General features: G+C 42.7%; 1 protein-coding gene across 30 annotated transcripts in view; it reads right to left on the reverse strand.

Moving 5' to 3' along the window:
• The window catches only part of MAGI1 (membrane associated guanylate kinase, WW and PDZ domain containing 1), a 490,274-nt gene that overhangs the window by 92,558 nt on the left and 372,781 nt on the right, over positions 1-24,935 (reverse strand). For all 30 annotated transcript variants that reach the window (XM_054033640.1, XM_054033634.1, XM_054033637.1 and 27 more), the window contains exons 3-4: positions 21,244-21,363; positions 3,737-3,943 (exon numbers count right to left, since the gene is read on the reverse strand). In XM_054033640.1, coding sequence (XP_053889615.1) covers positions 3,737-3,943; positions 21,244-21,363 — 327 coding nt within the window. The remainder of the gene's footprint in view (positions 1-3,736; positions 3,944-21,243; positions 21,364-24,935) is intronic.

Here is a 24,935-nt window from a genome sequence, read left to right on the forward strand (position 1 = left end):
CCAGCGCCCCTGCATCACTGGGGTTCCCAGATGTCACTGAAATATAAATAATAATAGTAATTAATTGTGAATATCACTTGTTTTGTTAATCTGAACTTTCTTCCCTGTTTTTAATGAATCTTGGGTTTAATGGTCGTAGACAGTTGATTTGGGGAATATTTCATGCAAACCAGGCCCAAGAGAGAATGGAGAGAGAATTAAGGGAAAAGAATGTCTGGAGATTTCTCCCACGTCTTGGGGTTCTTGGTCAAGAAGGGCATGGATCAAAGAATCCTTATCCATAAGGCTTGCTGTTTCCAGGGCTGTAGTCTGCCCCAGTACTCTTGTTCCTATTCATTTGCTCTAGTGCCCACTACATGTGCTTTCCAAACACTTAAGAAGGATGGTCCCTGCTCCAAGAAGCTCACAAGTAGACCGAGGACAAGGGAATAACAGCTGGCAATTTCAATACAACGTATGTACAAATGCACAGGAAATGCCTATGGGCCAGAGTGGAGGATGGGTCTGAAACGCATTTCACACGGGTATAACTCCAGTGACTTCAACCGAGTGACTCACGATGTGCACTGGTGAGAGTGGGATCAGGACCCGACCCAATAACATGGATAGAGTGATGAGAGCAGCAAAGCCTCCTGTTCTGTGTGTCAATGCTATGCTTTCTGACAGCTGCGTTCTTTGAATGCTCTTAAAAACAAAGAGAAAACAACGAAAGGAAAGTGCAGGAGCATTTCTAAAACCTCAGTTAACTTCTGTGTTTCTGAAACAAGAGCAACTGTAAAGATCTTAGTTGGCTTCTCTGGTTCTGATCTGTTACAGTAATGCTGTGGGTGCTGACTCAGCTTTAAAGTGCAACATGAGGCTGAATAAAGATCAAGGAAAGAACGGGCACAGGCATCTCTCCAGTGACTACCACTTGCTATCTCATACAGAACGCGGCATGTCCTCCCATGGATATCTATCTGCAAGTGAAAATGTTTCAGCAGACCTGACAACCAGGCTTCTACACATGGAAGGAACTTGCGGAGGTCAATAGAATGCGCTGCACTGGCAGAAGGACTTACATACTTTTGAAAATCTGGTCCCTAAGTGCTAACACCAATGAGAGTGAGATACACAGCTTCTGAAAATCCCACCAGGAACATGTTTCATCACCTAAGTAACTTTGAAAATCTGGCCGCTAGAGCCAGATCTTCAGCTGGTGGAAATCAACAGCACAGCTCCTCTGAAATAACAGGATCTAAGCTAATTGACAGCAACTGAGAATCTTGCCCGTAGTTTGGAAAGAAACTAGGTGGTGGTGTTGATTAAGCAGAGGAATGTGAGCCAAGGGCTTCTGAGTTCTAGTCCTGGCTCTTCCACCAACCTGCTACATAATCCTGTGCCAATCACTTCAGGCCTGATTTTCAGAGACACTGAGTGCTTGCAATGCACATGGAGTTCAACCAGCTCGGAAATGAGTAAATTTACTTCTCTCTGCTTCAAGTTTCCTGGTTGTGAAAACGGGAATAACGCCGTTCACTGCTTCCACGCCTCACGGGAGCATTGTGAGGAATAATTAACACTTGCACCGCGGCTGAAGAGATGGGAAGACCTATATAAATCATAAGGACGCTACTTGGAAGTTCTGGGCTACCAAGATCCAGGACCAGGGTTTAAATCCTAAGGGCTTGAGCCAGTTCCCATTGACCTCAATGGAATCTGGACAGAGCCATTTAGTCTCTTGCTCTGAGCCTGCCAGCAGTGAGCAGCGGGGTGGTCAGCCTCTGGCAGGGGACAGCTTTCGCACAATGCTCCTGGTCTGTTGGCCAGAAGGGCAGCACCATAGTTTCATGCAGTTTAAGGCCACAAGGGACTGTTAGATCATGTAGTCTGACCTCCTGCATTTCACAAGCCAAATTTCACCCAAATACCCTCATGTTGAGCCCAGTGACTTCAGTATAATTAATGGATTTTAGTCCTTGGGAGACTAAACTCTTGGGTGCCACAGGCAGAGAACTGGAGACCCTGAGGTGCTGGAGATTGGAGGGAATTGAGAAGGTGAGATATGCCTAGGTGATCCATGCCCCGCTGCAGAGAAAGGCAGAACAAAACCAAAGTCCCTGCCAATCTCACTTGGGGCAAAATTCCTTCCTAACCCTAAATCTGGTATCAGATAGACCCTGAGCATGTGGACAAGACACATCTGCCAGACATCTCAAACAGAGGATTATCTGTACCATCTCAGAGCACTGGTCCACTCCAACTGGTATCCCATCTCCAGTTGTGGCTGATCTTTGATGGTTCAGAGGAAGGTGAAAAAAAACAACCCAGATTGTGCATCAGAGAAAAAAAAGTTCCTTCAAGACCCCTGCAGGCTGAAGCATGAGATCAGATTAACATCAGAGAGATCAGTGTGAGACCTGTCGATAGGCACAGGACATTTTAGAAAGTGAAACTCCAGGACTTCTTAAGCAGACCGAGTTTGCTTTCACGTCTCATAGCCCCTCTGTGGGCCAGCCCCAGCTTGCTTGGGGATGTACCACAGGGAACAGAAGAAGGAGTAAACTGTACGTGCTTGAGGAGCCCTTGGTGTAGGTAAGAAATATGTGGCCAGCAATTAAAAGGAAAAAAAGTGGGGGGAAAGAGGGACCCCACAGAGCCCATGTTACAATGGGTAGAAGTGTCAGTGGTAATGAACACTGCCTTGACTTTTTGCAGCCTGGCTGAAAATCAAGCGAAAACGGCAGAGGGAAAAGTCACAGGTGGAAGTGAGGATCTACGCATATTTGGTTTCCAACAAAATAGCTTCCTACACATTGTTCAAAATATTTCAAGACGACAAAGAGTTTCAGATTTTCATTAAAACTTTTGCAATAGCAGCTGTTTTTAATAGTCCACAGGAAAAGGTTCAGAATGTTTACATGCTCTCCAATACTACATCACGTCTTTTTACGAAACAGCTTCAACCTCTCCAAGAGCAAAATGATTCGCGTGATGCTTATAAGGATTTAAAATAATTTCTTTTACTTTCCACTAGGTGCTGTCCAATCATTCTGAACATACACTCCTGTTAGATGGGCTCCATCTCGTTTGGAATTGATGGAGTCATCTAGATCTATCCTAATGCAATTGAGAGCAAAATCTGGCCCACTGAATTAAGGGGACACTATTAAAGTAACATGAATGTACCTCAAATGACAAATGTGCCCCATCCTGTACACTAGCTGAGAAATTCTCAATTATTCTATACAGCAAGAGATATCTACTCAGCGCTACTTCCCATTTTAGAGGCATCTATGATTATGTAAGACTGTAAAATTAAGTGACTACATGAGGTTCTGAAGAAAATACACAACTTCTCCCTGTGCTGTTTAATCAGACTCTGACCATCATTAACATAAGATATCAAAAAGGTAAAGATGCAATGAATTTTCTTAGAATTCTCTAATCTTCTTCATTTACCAAATTAGCTATGTTGAGTATAGTGATAGGTTAAGGGGGGGAAATGGAATCAAGGGCTATATAATTTTGCATGGGAAACAGATACACATCTAGGTTAATCCCTGTCATTTTTAAACTATTCTGTGAGCTAGGGAAAATGTGTTGTTAATAGAAGACAGTAGAAATACTTCTAACCCAGATTACAATGTGGTTCAATCCAGAACTGGCAGCATTGCAGGGCTCCTATTGAGAGGGGGGGGGGGGGGGGGAAATGCAATGCATCCTATAATATGGACAAGAATATTTTTTGCTTTACCTGTAAAGCTACTGTTCATTTCAGGGACGTCATCCTCATCCTCATTCTCCGTATGCACTATGCCAGCATTTTGCATATCATTATAAGACTTGGTTCGTTTTGGAGTCGACTGCTTGGAGTTGGACTGAAAGTTTTGCAAAGCATCAGTGGTAATCACTTTCCCACTGACGGGTTGGCTGGGAGGCTTGGGTGTTCCATAATAGTTACCTAGGCAATAGAAACACATTTGCATGTTCAAAAAAGTAGATTTTAAGCAGCAAGATTTTTTATTCTTCTTCTTATTTCATCAAAACCTTTCTCCCCGCAAAAGACAAAAAAAAATGGTTCTTGTTTTTCAAACTATATTTCACTTCTGGAATAGACTAGAAAGATTTCTTTCCTTTTAATTTATTCATGTTGAATTTAAAAGTAGAAGCGAGGGTTGCATTGTTTAGGTGCACTGAGCGTACAAGGACTAAAACAAAGGCAGCTGTGGTGAATAGCAAACCTTCATCTCATTACATTTGAATTTCAATTAGTGGCCTTTTTATATGTATGCACCACACACTCCTGTGTCAGATTTAGAGTGAGCCCTGCAGAAAATAAAAAATTCATTACTGCTATCACCAGATAAGTGATGAAAAGCTGGGATGACCTGCTTTAATAGAAGAGCTCTTTTGGGTGGCTGTTGCATTTTTGAAAAAGTAATCTCTCTCTAAAGTAACACTTTGTCAAAGGAAAACACCAAGTGCCACCTGCTTTCTTCAAAGAGGAATTTCATCTGTTGGGGTCAGCTAGGGTAGAAGTGAACTAGCCAAATCTTTAAAGCAAGACTCTTACCAAGGCAAGGGTGATATTTGCCCCTTATACCCACATGCAACTCCCAGGGGCAATTTTGATCCTTTCAGTGAAATCCCATCTTATGGCAAATTCACTATAAGTGCAGGTTCGTTCTAGCCCGGATAGGAATCTTCATAGTGAAATATTTCAGCATTTCCATTCTACTTCACTTTGCAGAAGCACTTATGAACTCCCGTCATTTAGAGCCCATTGCGCTAGGCGCTGTATGAACACAGAGCAAAAAGCAAGTCCCTGTCCCAAAGAATTTATGACACAAGTGAATTTATGATATTCAGAATACAGTTTATATTATTTGCGATTATAAGCAAACAAGTCTATATTTAAGATATCAGTTATCCATACCAGTTTCAACAATTATTACATATTTTAATTTCTTCCCTTGGGTCACAGAAATGGACTTAAAATATTGTCCATTTAAATATAGCCTTTTATTCTCAGGGATCCCAAAGCAGTTTCAAAAATACATTTTTACCTCTCTACCCCCAATATAAATGTGCATGTTTATATATGCACATACATTCTCTATAAACATTATTTATATCAGCCATAATTATTTTCCAAATTCTACTCTGAAAACACACAGGTAAATTTGATTACATTATGCATTTTATCTACAACTAACTAGATTACCTATAAGGAAATAACGAGAGAATAATTTGGCATAAAAGTTTTATCAGAATCCAACTCTTGCTGATAAAACCTTTTTAGTGCACCGTACCATCCTATATACTGTATATTCGCTCCCTCTTATACATAGAGACATTCAGAGTACACAATGTGTGTGTGTAGATACACATATACACACAAAATGCAGATTATCCCAAATAAATACACATGAAACCTATCCACCGCACCAAACCATCATGTACTGTATATATATGCCATATATATTACAAACAAAAACCCCTGCCTATAGGAGAATGTGTTGTATGTGTTTAAAATTAATAAACGATTTACACACAGATGTAGACAAACCTGCTGTACACACAGCTAAAATGCAGTAATCCCTAGGTTTGCAGTAGAACAGGCAGTTATTTTACAATGCCCAGTTACAGCTCACTAGAGCTTGATGTGGAAATCACATACATTATGAATTTTAATTCATAAAACATAACGTTTATCTGAACAGCCATTTGAGTGGTTGAATCAATCTTCTCCTTTCAAGCTTCTACTCTAGTCCATCCCTGAAGCTCTATTTCCATTGGCCTTTGGGGTGAATTAAGACAGGAATCATGCCCGAGCAGTCTGAGGGCTGTGTGCAGGAAGGAGAGTGAAAAACCAAGCAAACACCTGTGGGCCCTGTGAAGGGCATGCAGCTAGATTGGGGCAACAGGGAGTTAGAAAAAGTCCAACCAGGAGAAAGGATCAGCAGAGTTCATCGGGGGGGGGGGGGGGCTGCGAAAGGAAAGCCAGCTTCTGCTGCTAAGCAAATCCCAGTATGCCTTCCCGGCTTACCCTGCACAAAGCTCTTACCCATCGCACTGCCGTCTTAGAGTACAAGGACTAGGATTCAAAATTCACGGTTTCTGGAAATCAGAGGGACTCCCTTCTCAGAGCATTTAGCGATGTAGAAACGCTATGACAGCAGCAACGCACAGAGCTTCATTCTTGGTAAGCTCCATTCAAGTATCTATAAAGGATCAAGGAGTCAACTCCGTAGAGCAGGGCAATGTTCAGCATTACCTTTTTGTTTTAGTCTTCATTTCGGAATCTTAAATGTACACAGATGCATAATTTATAGGGAGAAGGAAATGACTTCCTCTGGAAAGAGCCCCTAATGGGGATGTCGAATCTTACAGCAGGTGCAATCTCTGCTAGAGAAATGATTCTTACGTTCTGTTTGCTGCAAGAATATTTTATGGAGGAGGAGGTGGAGGAATGTGAGAGAGAAAGGAGGGGGAACATAAAAGAGGTAGGAAGAGAAGATAATCTATCCTACTCTATTTTGTACTTCTCCAGAGATTCAATATTACTTGGTTATTTCTTTTTTAAGCTTTGTGTATTTTACGAATGTATAAAATACCTGGGTAGCAATTCAGCTTGTATGTGTGGCACTGAACACAGATACTTCGTCCAGCATTTATTTCAGTGATTTTGTAAGCTGTTAGACCTACAAATATGTAACACGTATAAACTTTTAGACAAAGGGTATTTAGGTGTGTAATGGGGACAGAATTTTGATAATCTTGGTAAGTATGTAAGACAGATGTGCTGAAGAGGTCTCTTGGGGACCCCTTTGTTAAAATTCCACCACCAAATTCAAGGAAAGGCTAGGATGATTTCTCCCTGCCTCTGATGAGTTCACCCCCCTCTCATCTCTTCCAGTAATTATTTAGATCAATGGGTCTCAACCTGCGCCCAACCAGCACACAGCTGCAGCCCATGTGACATCCTCAGGGCCAGACAGGTAGTATGTATATATATGGTTTGGATGCGGCCACATAACACAGAGATCTGCTTGTGTGGCTCACAATGGTAAATAGATTGAGAACCACTGGATTTAGAGAGAGTGTTCATAAAAACATGAGTAGTGGCAATCACTTTCTGAAAAAAATCAGGCAAAAATGTCTCAAGTTTGACAACCAAAGTCACTAGTCACTTGGTCAGTATTTTTTTAATTTTTTTTTTTTTTTTGCTTTTGGAATATATCATATTGAATCCACACATTTGTTTTTCCCCCAAGGGAGAATATCACCAAACTTCCCTAAAAACACCTTTAATTCCCCTCTTACTTCCAATTACCCAAATTACTCATCTACTCATATTTTTTCAAGCTATACGTTTCAATGTCCGCACAGTAGAACCTCAGAGTTCCAAACACCAGATTTACAAATTGACCAGTCAACCACACACCTCATTTGGAACCAGAAGTACATAATCAGTCAGCAACGGCGTGCCCCCCCCCCCCAAATAAATAAATACGCAAATACAGGACAGCACTGTGTTAAATGTAAACTACTAAAAAAATAAAGGTAAAGCAGCATTTTTCTTCTTCATAGTAAAGTTTCAAAGCTGTATTAAGTCCATGTTCAGTTGTAAACTTGAAAGAACCACCACAACATCTCATTTCAGAGTCACGAACAACCTCCATTACGGGGGTGTTTGTAACTCTGAGATTCGTATGTATTTCAGTGCGGCAATACATTTAGACTGTCTGTGTAACTTAAAATGGATGGTCCTTGGGGTAGGAACTGATTCTTTTTCTGTGTTTTGCCAGGGTATCTTGAAGATAAAAACTCACCATGAATAAAAATCTCAACCTGCGGAAATGCCATACCCACAGCCTGGCTCTCAGGACATCAACCGAAGACTACTAGAACCAATGGAAATTTTCTTGTGTGTCTAAAATTCGTGTTCGCTGCATTCAAATGAGTATATTTCTCTTCACTGCTCAGTTCATTTGGAAGGTGCTGCAACCTTCCTTGGAGGTTTTTAAGGCCCGGCTTGACAAAGCCCTGGCTGGGATGATTTAGTTGGGGATTGGTCCTGCTTTGAGCAGGGGGTTGGACTAGATGACCTCCTGAGGTCCCTTCCAACCCTGAGATTCTATGATTCTATGATTCAACAGAGCACTGGTCCTTTGGAGCATGAATGGACCCCAAGGCTCCTATTACAACCTTTGGCTCTTTAATAATGGATGCTGTAACTAAAGCTCACGTTTGCTCCCACGCATGTACTCTACAAGAAATGGCATCTAGAGCTTCCAGACTCGTGGGTACAGAAGCAGACAGGGGAGATGTGCGGTCAATGAAAGGGTTCTCTCTGCACCATTAGGCAGAAGGGCTGAGAGGGAGACAACAGATTTGTGGGGGCGGGAAGCTATTTTGTGGCATCTGCCAGGTTTTCCCTTTTCAAACAAAACCAGCAACATTTGGTATAATTGTCATCTCCTGAAAGTGTGTAAACGTTGAAGCTGGGCTGCCTCCATTTAACTTCCAACACAATCAAGCAACAACCCAAAACAAACATCGCCTTTTGTCACTGACTGTAATTAGCAGCAATTTGGCCTTGATTTTGACCAATGCAAAAAACCAACATGTCAATATTGAATGTAGCTCTCTCATATCTGCTCACAGGTCTCACATTTTTTAAAAAAATATTTGAATCTATATCAAGTAGTTTCTCTGATCCTCTGAGATTCCTCTTTTTAAAATTCTTCTAACTGTTTATTTTTTACAGAGCTGGTTGAATAGTTTTTAAAATATCCCTCATTTCATGATCAAAATTTAAAAGACTTCTGTTTGGTTTGCTGTTCTTTGGGTGGAAAGTCACATCACTGCCTATTAATGAGTATTTGGACTACCAGAAGGAAGTCAGTCTTGAAAGCCTCAAAAAGCTTAGTACAAATGATCATCCATTCAGAAAATTTCTATTGGAATTTTGAGTATTTGTTATTTGTTGTTTTTTCAACTTCTATATCAATTATTTCAATCAACCAATCAGGAAGAGGCAACACCACCCTCTGTCTTAGCAACCCAGCCACACACCATGAATAACGGAACAGTGAACAGTCAAAGCAAAGAGTTTATGAACCACCCATAAGCTGGAAATTATTTGTTTCAAGTATCCTGCTAATAAACATAAAGAATGTATACATGAAAAGGCAACTTAGCATTGGTTTTTGAAAAATTTATGAACCAAGAGGGGCTAAATTCATAACAAATATAATTTGTATTGAATCATCCACTCAACTCTAATTATTAACAACATCTTACCCTTACAGCACACAACACCCATTATCCCAGAGGATCCTAAAGCATTTTACAAACGACATACAGTAGTTATGGCCTGACTTTCAGAGGTGCTGTGCTCCTACAGAAGTCAATAGGAGATCTGGAGTGCCCCCGGCACCTCTGAAAATTATGTCTGCAGTTCTGAATTCACTGACTCCTATAGCAAAGCATAATTTTGCAATGATAAAAGAAAAGCCCTCTCTTTGCACTGAGGAGCTAACAATTGAGAGGACACATACTATCTTCAAAGCTCCAATATTGTGCTTTGACAATGTTTCTACTAATGGCTTACATCTTAAAAAGCAGTCTCTGTTGCATTCTATATTAATTCAAAATGGCCCTCTCGGGAAGAAATGTAGATAAATACGAAAATTAAGCAAGGTCTTGACATGCAGAATCAAAATGTAATTATTAATGTAATTTGTTTTTTGAGCCATGCCTCTTTTGTCCGCTCTCCAGAAGAGCCAAAATGATTGACCCTTAATTTTACTAAAAGTGCCTCTGTTCATCTAATCCAGTGAGAGTGCTTGTGTCTGGTTAGCACAAGACGAATTGATTCCTGGAAGCGGAGATAGGACTACAGTGTTTTAGCTGTTCACTTCCCAGACTGTATTTGGCTACGGATTTCTACGTTTAGATGTCAGATCTGGCTGCTGTCTGCAGGAATCACCTAACTGCAACCCACATTGATTAGCAATTGCCTTGAGGAAACTCAGAGTATCCAGGCAACCAAGAGGCGGACAGGGATGTAGCATCTGGAACAGGAAGCAAAGCACAGCATGGTTTTGCAGTCGGCAATGAAAGAGAGCACTGAGAAATTAAATTACAATGTATGTAAATCAAATCTCCTTTATATTTCTGATTCTCTTGAGGCGGTTCAAAATGGGCTAGCTGAGAGATCAGTCTGGATGTTTTGTTGGGAATTAGCCAAAATGTTACAATAGGCATATTTTAATTTATGGCTTAAATTCTTGGGTAACAACCAAGAATCTTGCATTATGATCTCATTGGCCAAATAGGCTGGGATTTTCATTTGGGCTTAATGAAGACGGGGATATGGACACCGAACTCCCTTAGGGTTCATGAAAAACCGAGACATAATAAATAACTTCAAAATCGTTTTCTACCATGTGGATGTCTCAAAATCATCACCATTACGGTGAACGACAGCTAACAGAAAATCATTAGCTATCACCCCAACCACACAGCTATTGTTCAATCTGTATATACCTGCATGCAAACAGATTTAATGCACACAACAGTCTCTCTTATAATAAATTAAACAACGATTTTCACAGAGCTAAAACTACGATATCCTCCACTTCCCCAGTTAGGCTTTAGCATTGCAGCACAGTTTGTGTGTGTGTGTGTGTGTTGGGGGTGGGGGGGTGTGGGTGTCTGACCGTAACAGGCAAGCAGGGATATCTTGGCACCACAGGCTGCGGTGGACTCTATGAACTCTCAAGACTCTTTCCTGAAGTCAGGCAGGGACCATTAACGTTAACATCACATTGGAGTATCTGTTGTACACACACAATCTGGTATGTATATACAAACACAGGTGCATACATATAGGTATATATAAATACAAACCCAAAAGTGCTGGGAAGTAGATCAGATTGCTATGCATGCCATATGCTCTATCTAACATGAACCCATAAAAAGCAAGGAACAGTACATATGTTCTACTACTCCCGCCACAAACACTTCCCTTAGCATGACAACGACCATACACGACAGACTATTCATCTCAGCCTTACTGCTGAGCCTTTTCACACACAACCCCATACCCCAACATGGTCATGCGTGTTTGATGCGCTAGGTGGTTATGTTGGACGAGGGTAGTTTGGAGAAGGATTGTGTGCACAAGGTGGTTCTGAGGGGGATGGAAGGCTGGTGTCCTATGAGGCCAGAGTGCAGGTTGCAGAGTGCATGGGCTGTAGTATGTGGTTGTTGTAGTGGAAAGGGGTAAGAAGCATGTTCGTAGACGGAAGCGTAGAAGGTATGCACTATTAGGTGGCTTACCCTTTCACCGCCTTGCTCTTAGGGCTAGGTGTCAGGTATGTTGTGTGCATAGCAACCCTAATGGCTTCATAACAAAGATTTTTGTGTATTATTTCATACAGGTTCTTTGAATGCTTCAATGTAAGGTGGGAGTTGGAGGAGGTGGAGGTAGGGGCCAGACCTCTGAAACACAGAAGTACAGCTGCAGCAGAAAATATTTTGTCTGTTAGTAGCCATGAGTCCTTCCTTGCTGCAAGATAAAATGTACCAGAAAGCCTAGCTCACAACTGATAATATTTCATGTGTGTTCAGTGCCCATCAATGAGGCTCCTATCATCAATCGCTCCTGTATTCCCAACCTCCACAGATCAGACTTGTGTGCATAGCACATACTGTGTCCGTAACAGCTAAAAATATCCCTAAATCTAACATTCAAACGCCCCCCTCAAAAAAAGAACAAAACCCCTCGGTCCTTTGTGCTAGAAATCCTCAGGATCAACTTCTCTACCAAGGTTTGGGTCGACAGGCAATGATTTTAAGAGCTAGCTGTCCACAATGAAGAGTAGTGCTACCGAGGAAAAAGTTTAGCCAGAGCCAAAGATGTCCTATTAAAAATGTATGAGCCAGTCAAAAAATCCATAGAAAATTCAAAGGGCATAAAAATTAACCTTCTATGAAATTTCACACCAATTGTCTACCTATATTTTGAGAAAAATAGGAATTTATGTCCCATTTTAGAATGCAACTAACTACTCTCTTCCTTTTTACCAGAGAAAAGGAAAAGAAAAGCATGAAGTCAAGAGGGGGGGAAAAATCTTTCCACAATATGTAGATGTTAATAAGTGGATCTTTGACATGATCTAAAGGAGCCATTATGATTTATTGAGTCAATCTGTAGTACGGAGACGTTAATAAGCGGATCTTATCTTATTAAGCGGAACATGTTTGTTCCGCTACATGTGCATCCACAGCATCTGCCACCCCAGTCTTCTGATCTTTCTCTTCACGTTTTGCATACCATGGCCACAACACTCATTTCGGGGCTGTACGAAGTTGGCAACTCAACAGAATGCAACTCAACAAAGAAACTAGAACAACGAAAAGCAGCCGTTCTATAGAAACGGATGGGGGAGGAGGGCCAGTGGACAGAAATATGAGCAGAACAAACACATCAGAAATAGTAGGCAAAAAGGAAGTTTCTTGGAATTCAAGTGCTGGTTTCTGAATGCATCCTGGGACTTTTACTGCTATTCTAGATGGACCGTTAAGGTAGCTGATTACAGTCATTAAGTACTTGTAATCAGGGTCCCTGTCTAAAGTAGCCAGTTTAATATTATATATGCTAATAAGTCACCCATTACCTTTTAAGTGATGAAACGAATGCGGATTACTTATTACTTTTCTTGGCACTCTCACAACGCCCGTCCCGAGAATGAAAGATGATGCCTTGACAATAATGCTCTATAATTTAACAACCCTTCACACATTACACATTACAGCACTTTTTCAGCTGAGGATCACTAAGTGCTTTATAAGCATTCATTAATGAAGCCCCGTAACACCACAGTGACACTCAGCAGTCACCATTCAAGAGTCAACATTTGCAAACCGTGTTTCATCGCCCTGTGTGTTTGTACAGCACCTACTTCAAATGGGTGCCGATCCTAAATCTGCCTTTGGTCAAGGTAATGATATTAATAATTATAATCTGAGATACCACAGATTTACCTCTGTATTTGTCACAGAAAATAACCGCATACACACTGCAGTATCTGTTGAGTTTTTAACGGGGATTATGGTAGGTGTTACAATTCTCTTCTCCAGATCAGTAAACTGAGGCACAGAGCAGTTATCTCACTTACTCAAAGCCACATAGCGAGCCAGGGGAAGAAGCAGTGATCTAATATCCTGTTCTAACTACTGAACAGGATTCCTGCATGAAACTCACGGCACCTGGGGGAGCCATGATCTCTTCCTAGGCAACGCATTTGCAAAAGCAATGAGTAACCTATAGCATTACTTCCATGGCATCGGTAGGCGCTCTACGCACTGAATGCAGGGCAGGATCAGTCAAAAATCTGCGACTGCAATCATCACCGTGTTCTAGGTGAGGCATACTGTAAAGCAGGGGTGGGCAAACTTTTTGATCCGAGGGCCACATCAGGGTTGCACAACTGTATGGAGGGCCGGGTAGGGAAGGCTGTGCCTCTCCAAACAGCCTGGTACTGCCCCCTATCTGCCCCCCCTCCCACTTCCCGCCCCCTGACTGCCCACCTCAGAACTCCCAACCCATCCACCCCCCACTCCTTGTCCCCTAACCAACCCCCTGGGGCCCCACCCCATCCAACCCTTCCCCCCACCCCCGCTCCCTGACTGCCCTCCCGACTCCTATCCACATCCCCACCCTCTGACAGACCCCCACTCCCAACCCTCCCTGTTCCCCATCCCCTGACCGCCGCCCCCGCTCCCAGCCCCATCCAACCGCCCCATTCTCCCTGACTGCCCCCCAGGACTCCCCGCTCCCTTACCCAACCCCCCCGCTCCCTGCCCCCTTACCAGCAGCAGGAGCTCGCAGCCGCGACACCCGGCCAGAGCCAGCTGCGCTCCCCATGCAGCCAGTGAGAGCGGCGGGCCAGAGTGTGGCCCACGCAGCGGCGTGGCTGCAGGGGAGGAGGGGGAACGGGGAAGGGGCCGGGGACTTTTGCCCACGTCGCTATAAATGGACTTTTTCTTCCTGAGGGGTGGACCGTGCTAAATGTATCACCATAGGGTGAGGGCATTACAGTCGATCACATTGGATCACCATTCCACGCAGCATGCACACACCATAGAATCTCCCAGTGTCAGAGCAGTCCTACCAACTCTCGCCATTTTAAAGTGCATCTGATGGTACTGGATGTTTTACTTACAGGCCTAGCACCTGAAGCCAGACGAATCCTGGAGAATCTCAGCTTTCACTAAAAATAATGTCGAGGAGAAAAAGCTTTAAAAGTAAAGCCTGGTCTGTGTTAACCTCCGAAACAAGAAGGCAAATTAAAAGAACCCAACACTTACTGAAAATCCCGTGATTTTGGAATGTTTTAGTTTGGCAACACTTTTGGAGGAGATTCAGAAGGTAAATGGGCTGGTGCAGCACTCGCCCACAGGGGAAAAGGTAGCACCCCCCTGAGCCATTTGGAAGTAACTGCCATACCACTCTGCTTCGAAAAGGAAGCTATTTGCAATACACAACCACAAGCTATGTGGGTCCTAACTCAGGAGCTAGGCTACATATTCTTGAGTGCTATCTACTGACAATTATCTATTGACTATTTACATATAGACCGACAGAGCACTCTCATAACAGGCTGCATCCAATCCAATCTCCCAGCCTTTTGTGGCTCCAACTTCAGTTCTTTTCTCTTTCTAAAGCAGAATCCACAGTCTCCACGATGCAGTCAATATCCTGTGTGTTACCCTTCCTCTTATCACTCCCGTGGCCTGTTTTATAATCCTCCTTTCCCTCAATAAGCTAAGTGCAAGAGAGCTTTTAAAATGATGTCAATTTTCACAAGGCTTCGCTGCGTCTTTTGGCCTTGCCCTCACTGTCAACTTTCCAAGTGCTACCTTAGCAAAGGGGTGGCGATGGCTTCTCATCAATTTCTGAAATAAAGACCTCTGAGATGTAGCAGGGCAGAGGCCTAATGTGCATGTAGAAGTAAAATTGGGATCTGCAGTGGTATCCAGCAATAAATTCATCACTAGATGCCTTGATAAACCCTCAAAAGGCAAACTCACCTTCTAATGTCAAAACACTCTCTATACTTCCTAGACTGTACTTCCATTAGACTACCAGAGAAACTACCAAAACGTAAACTGGAAATGCATAACACAAGTAGGCACAGCATTTTTACTAATTTAGAATGTTTCTACCTTTGTATGCTTCTTCCAAAAGTCCTGTAAACCCTGCCCAGCGTGGAGTGCTTGCTAATCAAACATTGCATACCATTCCCCCTTCAATCATGTTTAGGTTGTCTAATTACATTATAAGCTCTCCAGGGCAGGAACTCAAGTCTCTTTTTCCTGTCTGAAAACCATCTAGAGCAATATATTCGTATTATTCTAAGAAGACGAAGAGCATCAAGGTTGATTTAGTTGGGGATTGGTCCTGCTTTGAGCAGGGGGTTGGACTAGATGACCTCCTGAGGTCCCTTTCAACCCTGATATTCCATGATTCTATGAAGGTGATAGTTATGTTGGTCTCCAGTAGACGTATGTGAGACTTTCACTTTTGTTGAGTTTTACCTTACCTTCTTCTTTCGTATGGCTGGTGTACAGCAGAAACTACAATTTCACCTGAAGTTCATGAGCCAAATGGCTACATCAGGAGTAGCAGAAATTATTGAGTTCTATGAACCCAGTTTACAGTACAACATTAGTGGCAGCTTCAGAAGAATTCTAACCTCCACACTGATAATATATACAAATCAGGACTAGGGTAGGTAAAGAGGAGGAAAGGTAAAGGAAGAATACAGTTGACTTGGAATGAAAAGCTGGACGAATAACCCAGGTATCTGAAGGGTTTAACTTTGTCTTCTCTATTTCTTTTAACAGAATCTGTTATGATCACAACATTGACTTTTAATTACATCACTGACTGGATCATAATCAAGATCAACACTGGTCAAACCAAATGTAAAGTATGTTTAACAACAAACAATAACAACAACAAACCCATAAACAAATCTCACAAAGCTGGAAAAATCATTCCCTGGACTGTTATTTATTGCATATTACAATGGAATTGTATGTATCAAGATTCACACATCTCTATTATCATAATTATTTCTTTATTCACATGGATTTTCCTTTGGAGAGTACAATGGATTTTCATATGTGCCAAGCATCAGAAAATCCAGTTGACATCAATGGGAGACGAGACTGTTCAAACTCCTGAAAATGAGATGCCAACTTTTGACATGCCTCTACTATACCAACCAATATTAAATTTCCCTGTATCATTAGCAAATGATTAAATCAACAGCAATATTCTTTTGAACTGGAAAAAATATCTGAAATATAAATAATATATGTTTAATCAGTTTCACATATAAACATGTGTACTGTGAAATGGCCATATTTAAACTGCCCCAACTGAACACACCATTAACTGAAAACTAATTTCCAGACTGTCCCAAGAGCCAGCTTAGAGACAGGTACTCATTTTCCCTTTCAAAGTGGAAAGGTCAAAAGAGGACTGGGATGTGATAGGGAGGCAGTTCAGCTGATCTATTTTGAGCATCATGACAACGAAAACTAATTGAGTTTTATAGTTAAACACAGGAAAAGAAAAAAAGCTCACTTCGGGGTAGTTTTGCTATTGGAACATTAGCAGCGATGCTAATCAACTCATAGCAGCGGAAGAGCGAAGCCAAACTATAAAATTAGTAACGTCATGCAATGCTAAACCCATAAAGATTTGACATTGAAATCATTTTGCCCGGTGCAGCTGTAGGGGAGGATTCAAGTGCAATGTCTAAAGTTGACGCTACAAAGGAGTATAAAAAAATTGGGTTTAAAAAAAATTCAGGACTTCACTATACAGCATAAAGAAGCAAAAAAGATGCAAAAAAAAAACAAAAAAAAACATTGTGGGCCAACTTTAAGCAGATAATTAGCTGTACTTTGGATTTCTTTTGCACATATTTTGCATTAGTTCCTTAAGGGCTGCAAAATAAGCATGTCTTCACCCACTTCCCTACTTATGTCAGGATCCATTTGGCAGTATTGATCTGCCCAGCACATGGCAATGTAGCTTGAGCGTGGTTTTATCTCCTTGTTGCTCTTGTTGTTTCTTTGATGGTGCATCACCTTCATCAACGTTGTAAGGTGATGAAGCACTGCTTTACAAATAATGGCATGCATCTAATTTATACCAAGGCCTCTTTACACAGCTCTATAAGTCTAAAGGGGCCCTAAAGAAAGTATAAATATAACTCGTGCCCCCGTCAAGGCCCTGTTATGCGGCCAGAGTGGTGTAAAGGCACCGCAGTGGAAATGAGAATCAGGCCCACACTAACTTATGGCTGGAAAACGGCAGTTATTTACACACCATTCATAGGTCATAATGCCAAAACAATGGCTATTGTTTTTTCTTTGTGAATTTCTCTCTGACTGACTCGTGCTTATATTGTAGACAGCAAATGCACAAGTAGACTCTGGAAGGCTTTCCCCCTAACTGCTATCGTCTCCTAAAAGTTAACTCCCAGGACTCTGGGAGTGAAAGTCAGCACAAGATCATGGGAACCACACACCTTCCCCTACCATTTCTCATTGTAGAAAACCAGCCTCAGGAGCATGGTCAGATATGTTCCTGATGGAGAACTTGATGGGAGAGACAGACATAAATGGAGATGAGAGGGGAAGGAAACTGAGAAACAAGGGTTTGGTAAGGTGCATCAGTGGCTTTATGACAGCACATATCAGATTGGGACAGAACTCAGGGTGGACCAATTCTATGGAAATAATACTCTCAAACTCCAGAGGACTGGGAGCTCCTCAAATCACTCTTTAGCAGCATTTTTGTCTGGTCAAAGGACCTGGAGAGAGGGTGAGGTCTCCTTGGGGAGGGGAAAATAAAATCAATTCCAGAAAACCAGCCTGAAAGGGAACAAGTCTTTAAATGGACAGGAGCAGAGACTGAAACAAAGAGCTGGATGATGAAGGATGCCCAAGTGGGAGGATAAGAGAAAACGTGAGACAGCAGGAGGAAGAGAAATGAACGGAAAGGAGGAACGAGGCTAGAGGACCCTAGAAGAATGAACCAGTGGTGTGTAAACTTTTCTGGTCATCTTCCATTAGTATTTCATTTTCTCATATGGTTTTATTTTCAGGGACAGCATGTTCTCATGGCTACCACTGTGAGCGATTTCAACAGCCACGATACTGAGTGGGGTTACTCAGAACCAGACGGCAAATGACTGGTGGAGTGCGCATCAAACGATGACCTTATTTTCATCCATGACCCAAAACAACAGGGTACATTTCACTTGGCTAGATGGTCACGTGATTACTCACCTGACCTCTGCTGGGTGACATCACTAGACAGTCACCCCACCCAGCATCAGGTGTGCTCCTGGAAAACTTTCCACATAGTCAACATAGACCATCACGCGTCCATGTCGGCCTTCACCTGCCCATTGTTAGAAGCTTCAAGAAAAGACGAACTTTCAGGAAACCTAACTGGGAGAAGTTCAGTGAAACCCTAGAATGAAGTATCGTTACGATCCCCTGGCTTTCCAACCCAATCAACAAAGCCTGCAGCCTTTTCTGTGGAGCCACCTTCAAGGCTGTGCGTGTTCCCATTCCATGAGGCTATCGCCCTGTCTAAATTCCTTGTTTAAATGCTAAATGTTCAAAACTATTGAAGTGGTACAAACAGTCTGGGGAGCCAGTTATTGCTGACCACTTAATACAGTCCTTAGATGCTACGAGACAAGCAAGATGGGAGGAAACAACAGGGAATATGAATTTCACCCATTCCCGTCAGAAATCATGGAAACTTCTGCATCAACTTGGCTCAGCACAACCCCCCACCAGTGCTGCCCTGTCCTCCTGTCAGCCCAAACCAAGTGGCTAGCCACTTGCTTCAGACTGCAAAAGTTCCCCTGAATAAGCTCTTAAAACAGCAGAGTCACAATGAAATGGCAGCAATTCACATGATGTAATCCACTTAATCAGTGTATAGGAACATTCACAAGCACTGAATTAGACACTGTACTTAGCAACATCAAATCCGGAATGGCGACAGGATACAACAATATTTCACCAGAGTTCCTGAAATATCTTGGAACCAATGCCTGTCAATGGCTATCCAAATTCCTGATATGGGTTGTTAATGAGGGTAACCTGCCAAGGATCTGGAGGATGTCAAAAGTGATCCCCCTTTTAAAATCTGGAAAGGACCCACACAATGTGGCAAGCTACCGACCAATCTCTCTACTATCTATTGTCTTCAAAGTCCGGAGCAGCTTATCCTTCAGTGTATATCTCAGAGGTGGAGACAGCTCTCAGTGTCGACCAAGCTGGCTTCTGGAAGGGTCAAAACACATGAGATCAAGTCCTAGCCCTTGTTACATATATAGAAAACAGGTTTCAACAAAACCTGAAGACAGGAGCTGTTTTCTTAGACCTGACAGTGGCCTACGATACAGTATGGCACACTGGTCTTCTGGTAAAATTATCAAGAGCTCTCTTAGCATGGGTTGAATGTCTACTTGTGAACTTCTACTTTGTGATAGGCATTTTCGGGTATATATCGGAGATTGTCTTCTCCATGCATTTGTTCAACCCAACGGCTTACCCCAAAGCTCCATGCTTGCGCTCCCTCTTTTCAATCTGTAGACAAATGACCTGCCACTGACTCAGTCACGCAAGTCTACCTATGCAGATGACATCTGCTGCAGTGCCCCATCGTGCTCTTTCACTGAATTGGAGAACATCTTGAACACCGGCCTGGCCAAGATGGCAGCCTACTGTAGCAGTTTGTGCCTCGAACCAAGTGTGACTAAGACAGTTTCAAGCGTCTTCCAACTCCAAAGTGCAAGTGTCTTCCTCAAAAGGAAAATGATAAACACGAGACAAAACCGGTCTATCTTGGGGTCACACTGGACCTCTTTTTGACTTTCCACAACCATCTAGAAAAGACTGCTGCCAAAGTCAGGACCAGGAATAATCTAATCGGCAAATTAGCCAGCTCAACATGGGGCATAGGCACAGACGCATCGTACCCTAACTCTGGCACTGTGCTAATCCTCAGAGAAATACTGTGCCCGTGTGTGGTGTCAATCGCCTCATGCTAAATTGGTTGACATCAAACTGAACTCAACCATGAGTATCATCACAGGCACCCAGCGCCCCACTCCTATCCCATGGCTACCAGTTCTGAGCAACATGGTGCCATCTCTCCCACCCACACACACATTCATTGCGAAGAGTCTACAGCCAGACTGATGGAAAAGCTATGTGCCAGTTCAGGTCTCCCACTGTTCACAGACATTTTCAGTCACCCCAAAGCACAACTTACGTCCAAGCGTCCAGTGTGGTCTCAACTGCCAGATTGAAATCTGTCAGCAGCAACCCTATGGCGCGATGAGTGGTCAGCTAAAAACATTTGGAATGGTTTCCTTGTCGCTGATCTAACAGTTCGACTGCTGGGATTTGACCTGTCACATCACTGTTGGACTCTGCTGAACAGATTCCAAACTGGCCAAGGAAGATGTGCAGCCAACCTCTACATATGGGGTCTACACAACGACCCACTTTGTCACTCTGACCTTCGCCAGTCAATGGTGCATGTTGTTGACCAGTGTCAAGTGACTAGATTTCATGGTGGCCTTAGGGCCCTTCATTGTGCTGATGAAAATGCTATTGGGTGGCTCGCAAGCACTTCAAATGCTACAAAAGGATAGCTACCGATGTAATTTTGTATGATAGGTAACTGGACTACCAGCAGGAAGAAAAACTTTATACCACAGTGATATGGGAATTCTCTAAATTTCAAAGTAAGTGTATTAGGGTTGGTCACTAATGCAAAGAAAATGGACTGTGTCTTCACTAGGATAAAAGGTGTGTAAACGCAAGTTAACCAGCTGGAGACAAAATCCTAGCATAGTTTGTAGTTTTCACACAATTTATCCGGTCAAGTTAAAAACTAGGCTTCCCCCATAGCCTAACTTGACCTGCTAATTTGTGTGAAAACTGTGTACTGTCTTGCCTTCACTGGGATTTTATCTTGAGTTAGCTAACTAGAGTTAAGAACAGACCATCTTTTCCTTTGTGAAGACAAAACCTAAGAAGTAGATAAAGACACTGGCCTACACACCTTTATAGTGACTATATAAGTGTTTCCTTCAGCTTCTGTTACTGAATCAGTTTCCCGCTATGCCATACCTTCATATGTTCCCACTTCAAGAAGAGTTCCACTCTGCTCAAGGTCCAGAAACTCCTGCACAGTCAGAAAGTTATAGTCCACACCAGGCACTTCTCCTTCTCGCGGAGGACGGGTTGTGCCTAAATGGAGAAAACTACAAGTTAGTGCAACATCAATATTATCAGGAATTAAATGGGACATTGAAACATCTTCCATAGAAATAACAGTATCAGGAAATAAATTCTCCCATGTCAGCTATGTGGAAAGAAACCTTGAGAGTCAGTTAGCACAAATTCTAGAATTTACAGCCCAACCCAAATACCGAATAGGTGCAGTAATTCTGTCCTTCGCAGACATGTATTACCAATCAGTTTACCCTCCTGTATTCGCTGGGCTGTGCCAAACGATCTCTTGCGGCGTATGCAGAAAAGACATCTGCCAGAATTTGGTGTTGGGAACACACCAACAATTATGCCTGCGGCTAGTTTGGGATTTTATTTTACTGACTCCCCTGTGAGTTGCCAGCAATAAAATTCCTCTCGCTACACAAAGTATGTTTCTAGATAAGGAGGCTTCTTTGCAGCTTCTATTTGTATGTCTCCAGTGCAGCAACTCTCTCCTCTCACATCTCAGCTCAAGATATCTTTTCTCCCTTGCACGTACCTGTTAATTTCTCCCTACTTTTGCTATTACTTTGTACTTATCACTAGAAAGTGTTGTGGGGCACAGTTGTTATACAAAAATGTTAAAACTCACTTTCTCTCACAGACACAGACACATACACACACCTGGTAGAATCATAGAATATCAGGGTTGGAAGGGACCTCAGGAGGTCATCTAGTCCAACCCCCTTCTCAAAGCAGGGCCAACCCCAACTAAATCATTCCAGCCAGGGCTTTGTCAAGCCTGATCTTAAAAACCTATAAGGAAGGAGATTCCACCATCTCCCTAGGTAACCCATGTACATGCTGGTACAGTAGGTTCACCTAAAACCTTCATTCCAGTTCAAGAAATATTACTGAGTATCCCTCATTTTAAGTACAGAGAATTATCTTAAACTTATATCATCTCTAAAAACTAGAATGATTTTTTTATATTGTATCCACAATTTGTTCCGGTAATGGTAAGATTACAAGTTTAAACATTCAAAAAATGTTTGAAAATACATGAGTGTGTTAAGGTTCTCCGGGTAAACAGCTCCTTGCCCCTGTTGTACCATCTCTGTTTCGCAAAGGCTATGTATAACATGAGCATGAATATATTGAAACAGAAACAGGATTACGACACCCAACCATTTATGTGCCTGTCCATGACTGAATGAGTTGGCTAAAGTTCAATCCACACAAAATGGCAGTGACGGTAGTTGACGGGGTGGTATTGCTTTCTCTGTCAAGGGGCATGTTCTGAATTTGCCACTGAGGCTCATAGTAGGAGTTGGCAAAAAACAAACACACACACACACAAAATCCACCCGGAACCTGGAAATATTTCAATGGAAAATGGAGACAAATTTTTCCTGTTTTTCTACCTGCCCTCCTCGTAACCTCGTGATTCTCTTGGATTCCTGGCTGCTCCTGGAGTCTCACATAATGCTGCTGACCGGAGCAGCCCTTATCACTTATATTAGATATGGAATAATATAACCCTTCCTCACGGAATTCGACCTCCCCACATTCATGTTGATGTGACCTCCAGATTAGATTATTGTAGTAAGGTCTTCAAGGAGTTATCTGTGACCGGCATCTTAGAAGCTTCAGCTAGCGTAGAACAGGGTGGCCCATGACTTCACAACTGTCACCTCCTGGTCCCCCAAAGACTACTCCAGCTCTCAGTTTGCTGCTGGATGCAATTCAAGCTACTGACTTCAATCTACAATAAAAATCTGTATGGTTTGGGGTCTGGCTACTATTTCTGAGGCTGCCTGTTTCCCAATGCAGCATCCCAGAGACTGAGAGCAACTGGGACATAGCCCTTTAGTATGAATATGAGAAGTCTGGGAACAGGCTTCCCTCACTGGTACATCATCTATCCTGAAATTCCGTTCTCCCCATCAGCTTAAGTTCAGCGAGTGTGATGGAAGAGGAGTCTTTTCATAACTTTTTGTGCGGTGGCATATTCCACTGTGCTTTAGATCATAAGGTACAGTTCATTTAATTGATACTGATCGGTTTTATGTTCAATAGTATTTATTTTCTTTAAGTGACTCCTGAGGCCACAGGATGTGCGAATTCTGTCAGTCTAACGATAAGTATGATGACACATTCACAGATATTAACACACATTCAACCTCAGAAGAAAGTGTAGCGTAAGATGCTTGGAGGGGTGTGGGCACTTTTGTCCACAATCAATCTGCTGGTTCAGAAATAACCTGAAAGCAGCAGAAGGCTGTAGCACTAAAGGTACATCTACACTACCTGCCGGATCGGCGGGTAGCGATCGATCTATTGGGGATCGATTTATCGCATGTAGTTTAGACGCAATAAATCGATCCCTGTTCGCTCTCCCATCGACTGCTGAACTCCAGCTCGGCAAGAGGTGGAAGCAAAGTCAATGGGGGAGCTGCGGCCGTCGATCCCGCACTGCGAGGACGTGAAGTAAGTCATTCTAAATCGGTCTAAGATACGTCGACTTCAGCTACGCTATTCTCGTAGCTGAAGTTGCGTATCTTAGATTGATTCCTCCCCCAGTGTAGACCAGGCCTAAGCCTGACTGCTCATTATCGGAGCACTCTTCCTTCCCGCCGGCAGAACCTCCTCAGCCCAGGCATCTGTCTCAGCCCTCCACAAAAAGGCTGAATTCCATGACTGCACGTAGAAAGAAGTGGGAGCTCTTGGGAATTTACAGGGGAGACTGAAGCTCACAGAAGCTGTTCGGGCATAACGTTCCTGTCCCACTGACAACTTGGCAAAGGTTTTCAAGTGCCAGGGAAGGGAAAAGTAGGTTTCTACGCCATCCATTTGAAATATGGTCCACGAGGTCACTCCTGAGAAATCGGCGGGGGGGAGGGGGGTGTGGGGGGGACAGGATGCGAAGCAATGGTGACTTTACAGCACCTTTGCACTCCTTGTATTCTTGGGCTGTCCAGGCCACCCTTGCTGATGCTCTAGCTGCAATGACCCCCTCCTCACGAACCATCTGCCAACTTAGAATAGCCAGAACACAGCATGCGCCAGCCATACCCTGTTTTCCCCCGGCACACCTAAAGTAGGGGCTATGATGGACAGTAGGGGAGAGGGAAGGCACAGAACTACACTGCCCTGGAAACCAACTTACACACTGGGTATTTCTAATGACCTGTTCCCGTCACCTTTTACTTTACTTTGCTGGAGCAGTGTAAAGGAGCTAAAATGTAACGGAGAGTTAGACCCTCTGTCTTTCCTCATCCAGTGTAACGGTCAAATGTCGCCCGGGACCATCGGACACTCATGAATACAATGTATAGTAAATGATTTATCATGTAACTTACTTATTAAACACAAACACACAGATAAGAAGGGGAATAAATTATTTAATAAAATAAAGATCAGGGAACTTCGGGATTCATTTCAAACCTCCCCATAATTTCTTTATTCCTACCTTCCTCCTGAGATTATTAATTAACCATTTTTTTCCTTCTTCTGTTTTTTATGATGGCAAAACTGCAGCTAGTGGTTTACTGTACTGGCTGGCTTTTTTACATGACAATTATATCTTTGCCATAATTCCTCTGAGC

The sequence above is a fragment of the Malaclemys terrapin genome, chromosome 7 (assembly GCF_027887155.1).
Source record: "Malaclemys terrapin pileata isolate rMalTer1 chromosome 7, rMalTer1.hap1, whole genome shotgun sequence".
NCBI classification, from domain to species: domain Eukaryota; kingdom Metazoa; phylum Chordata; order Testudines; family Emydidae; genus Malaclemys; species Malaclemys terrapin.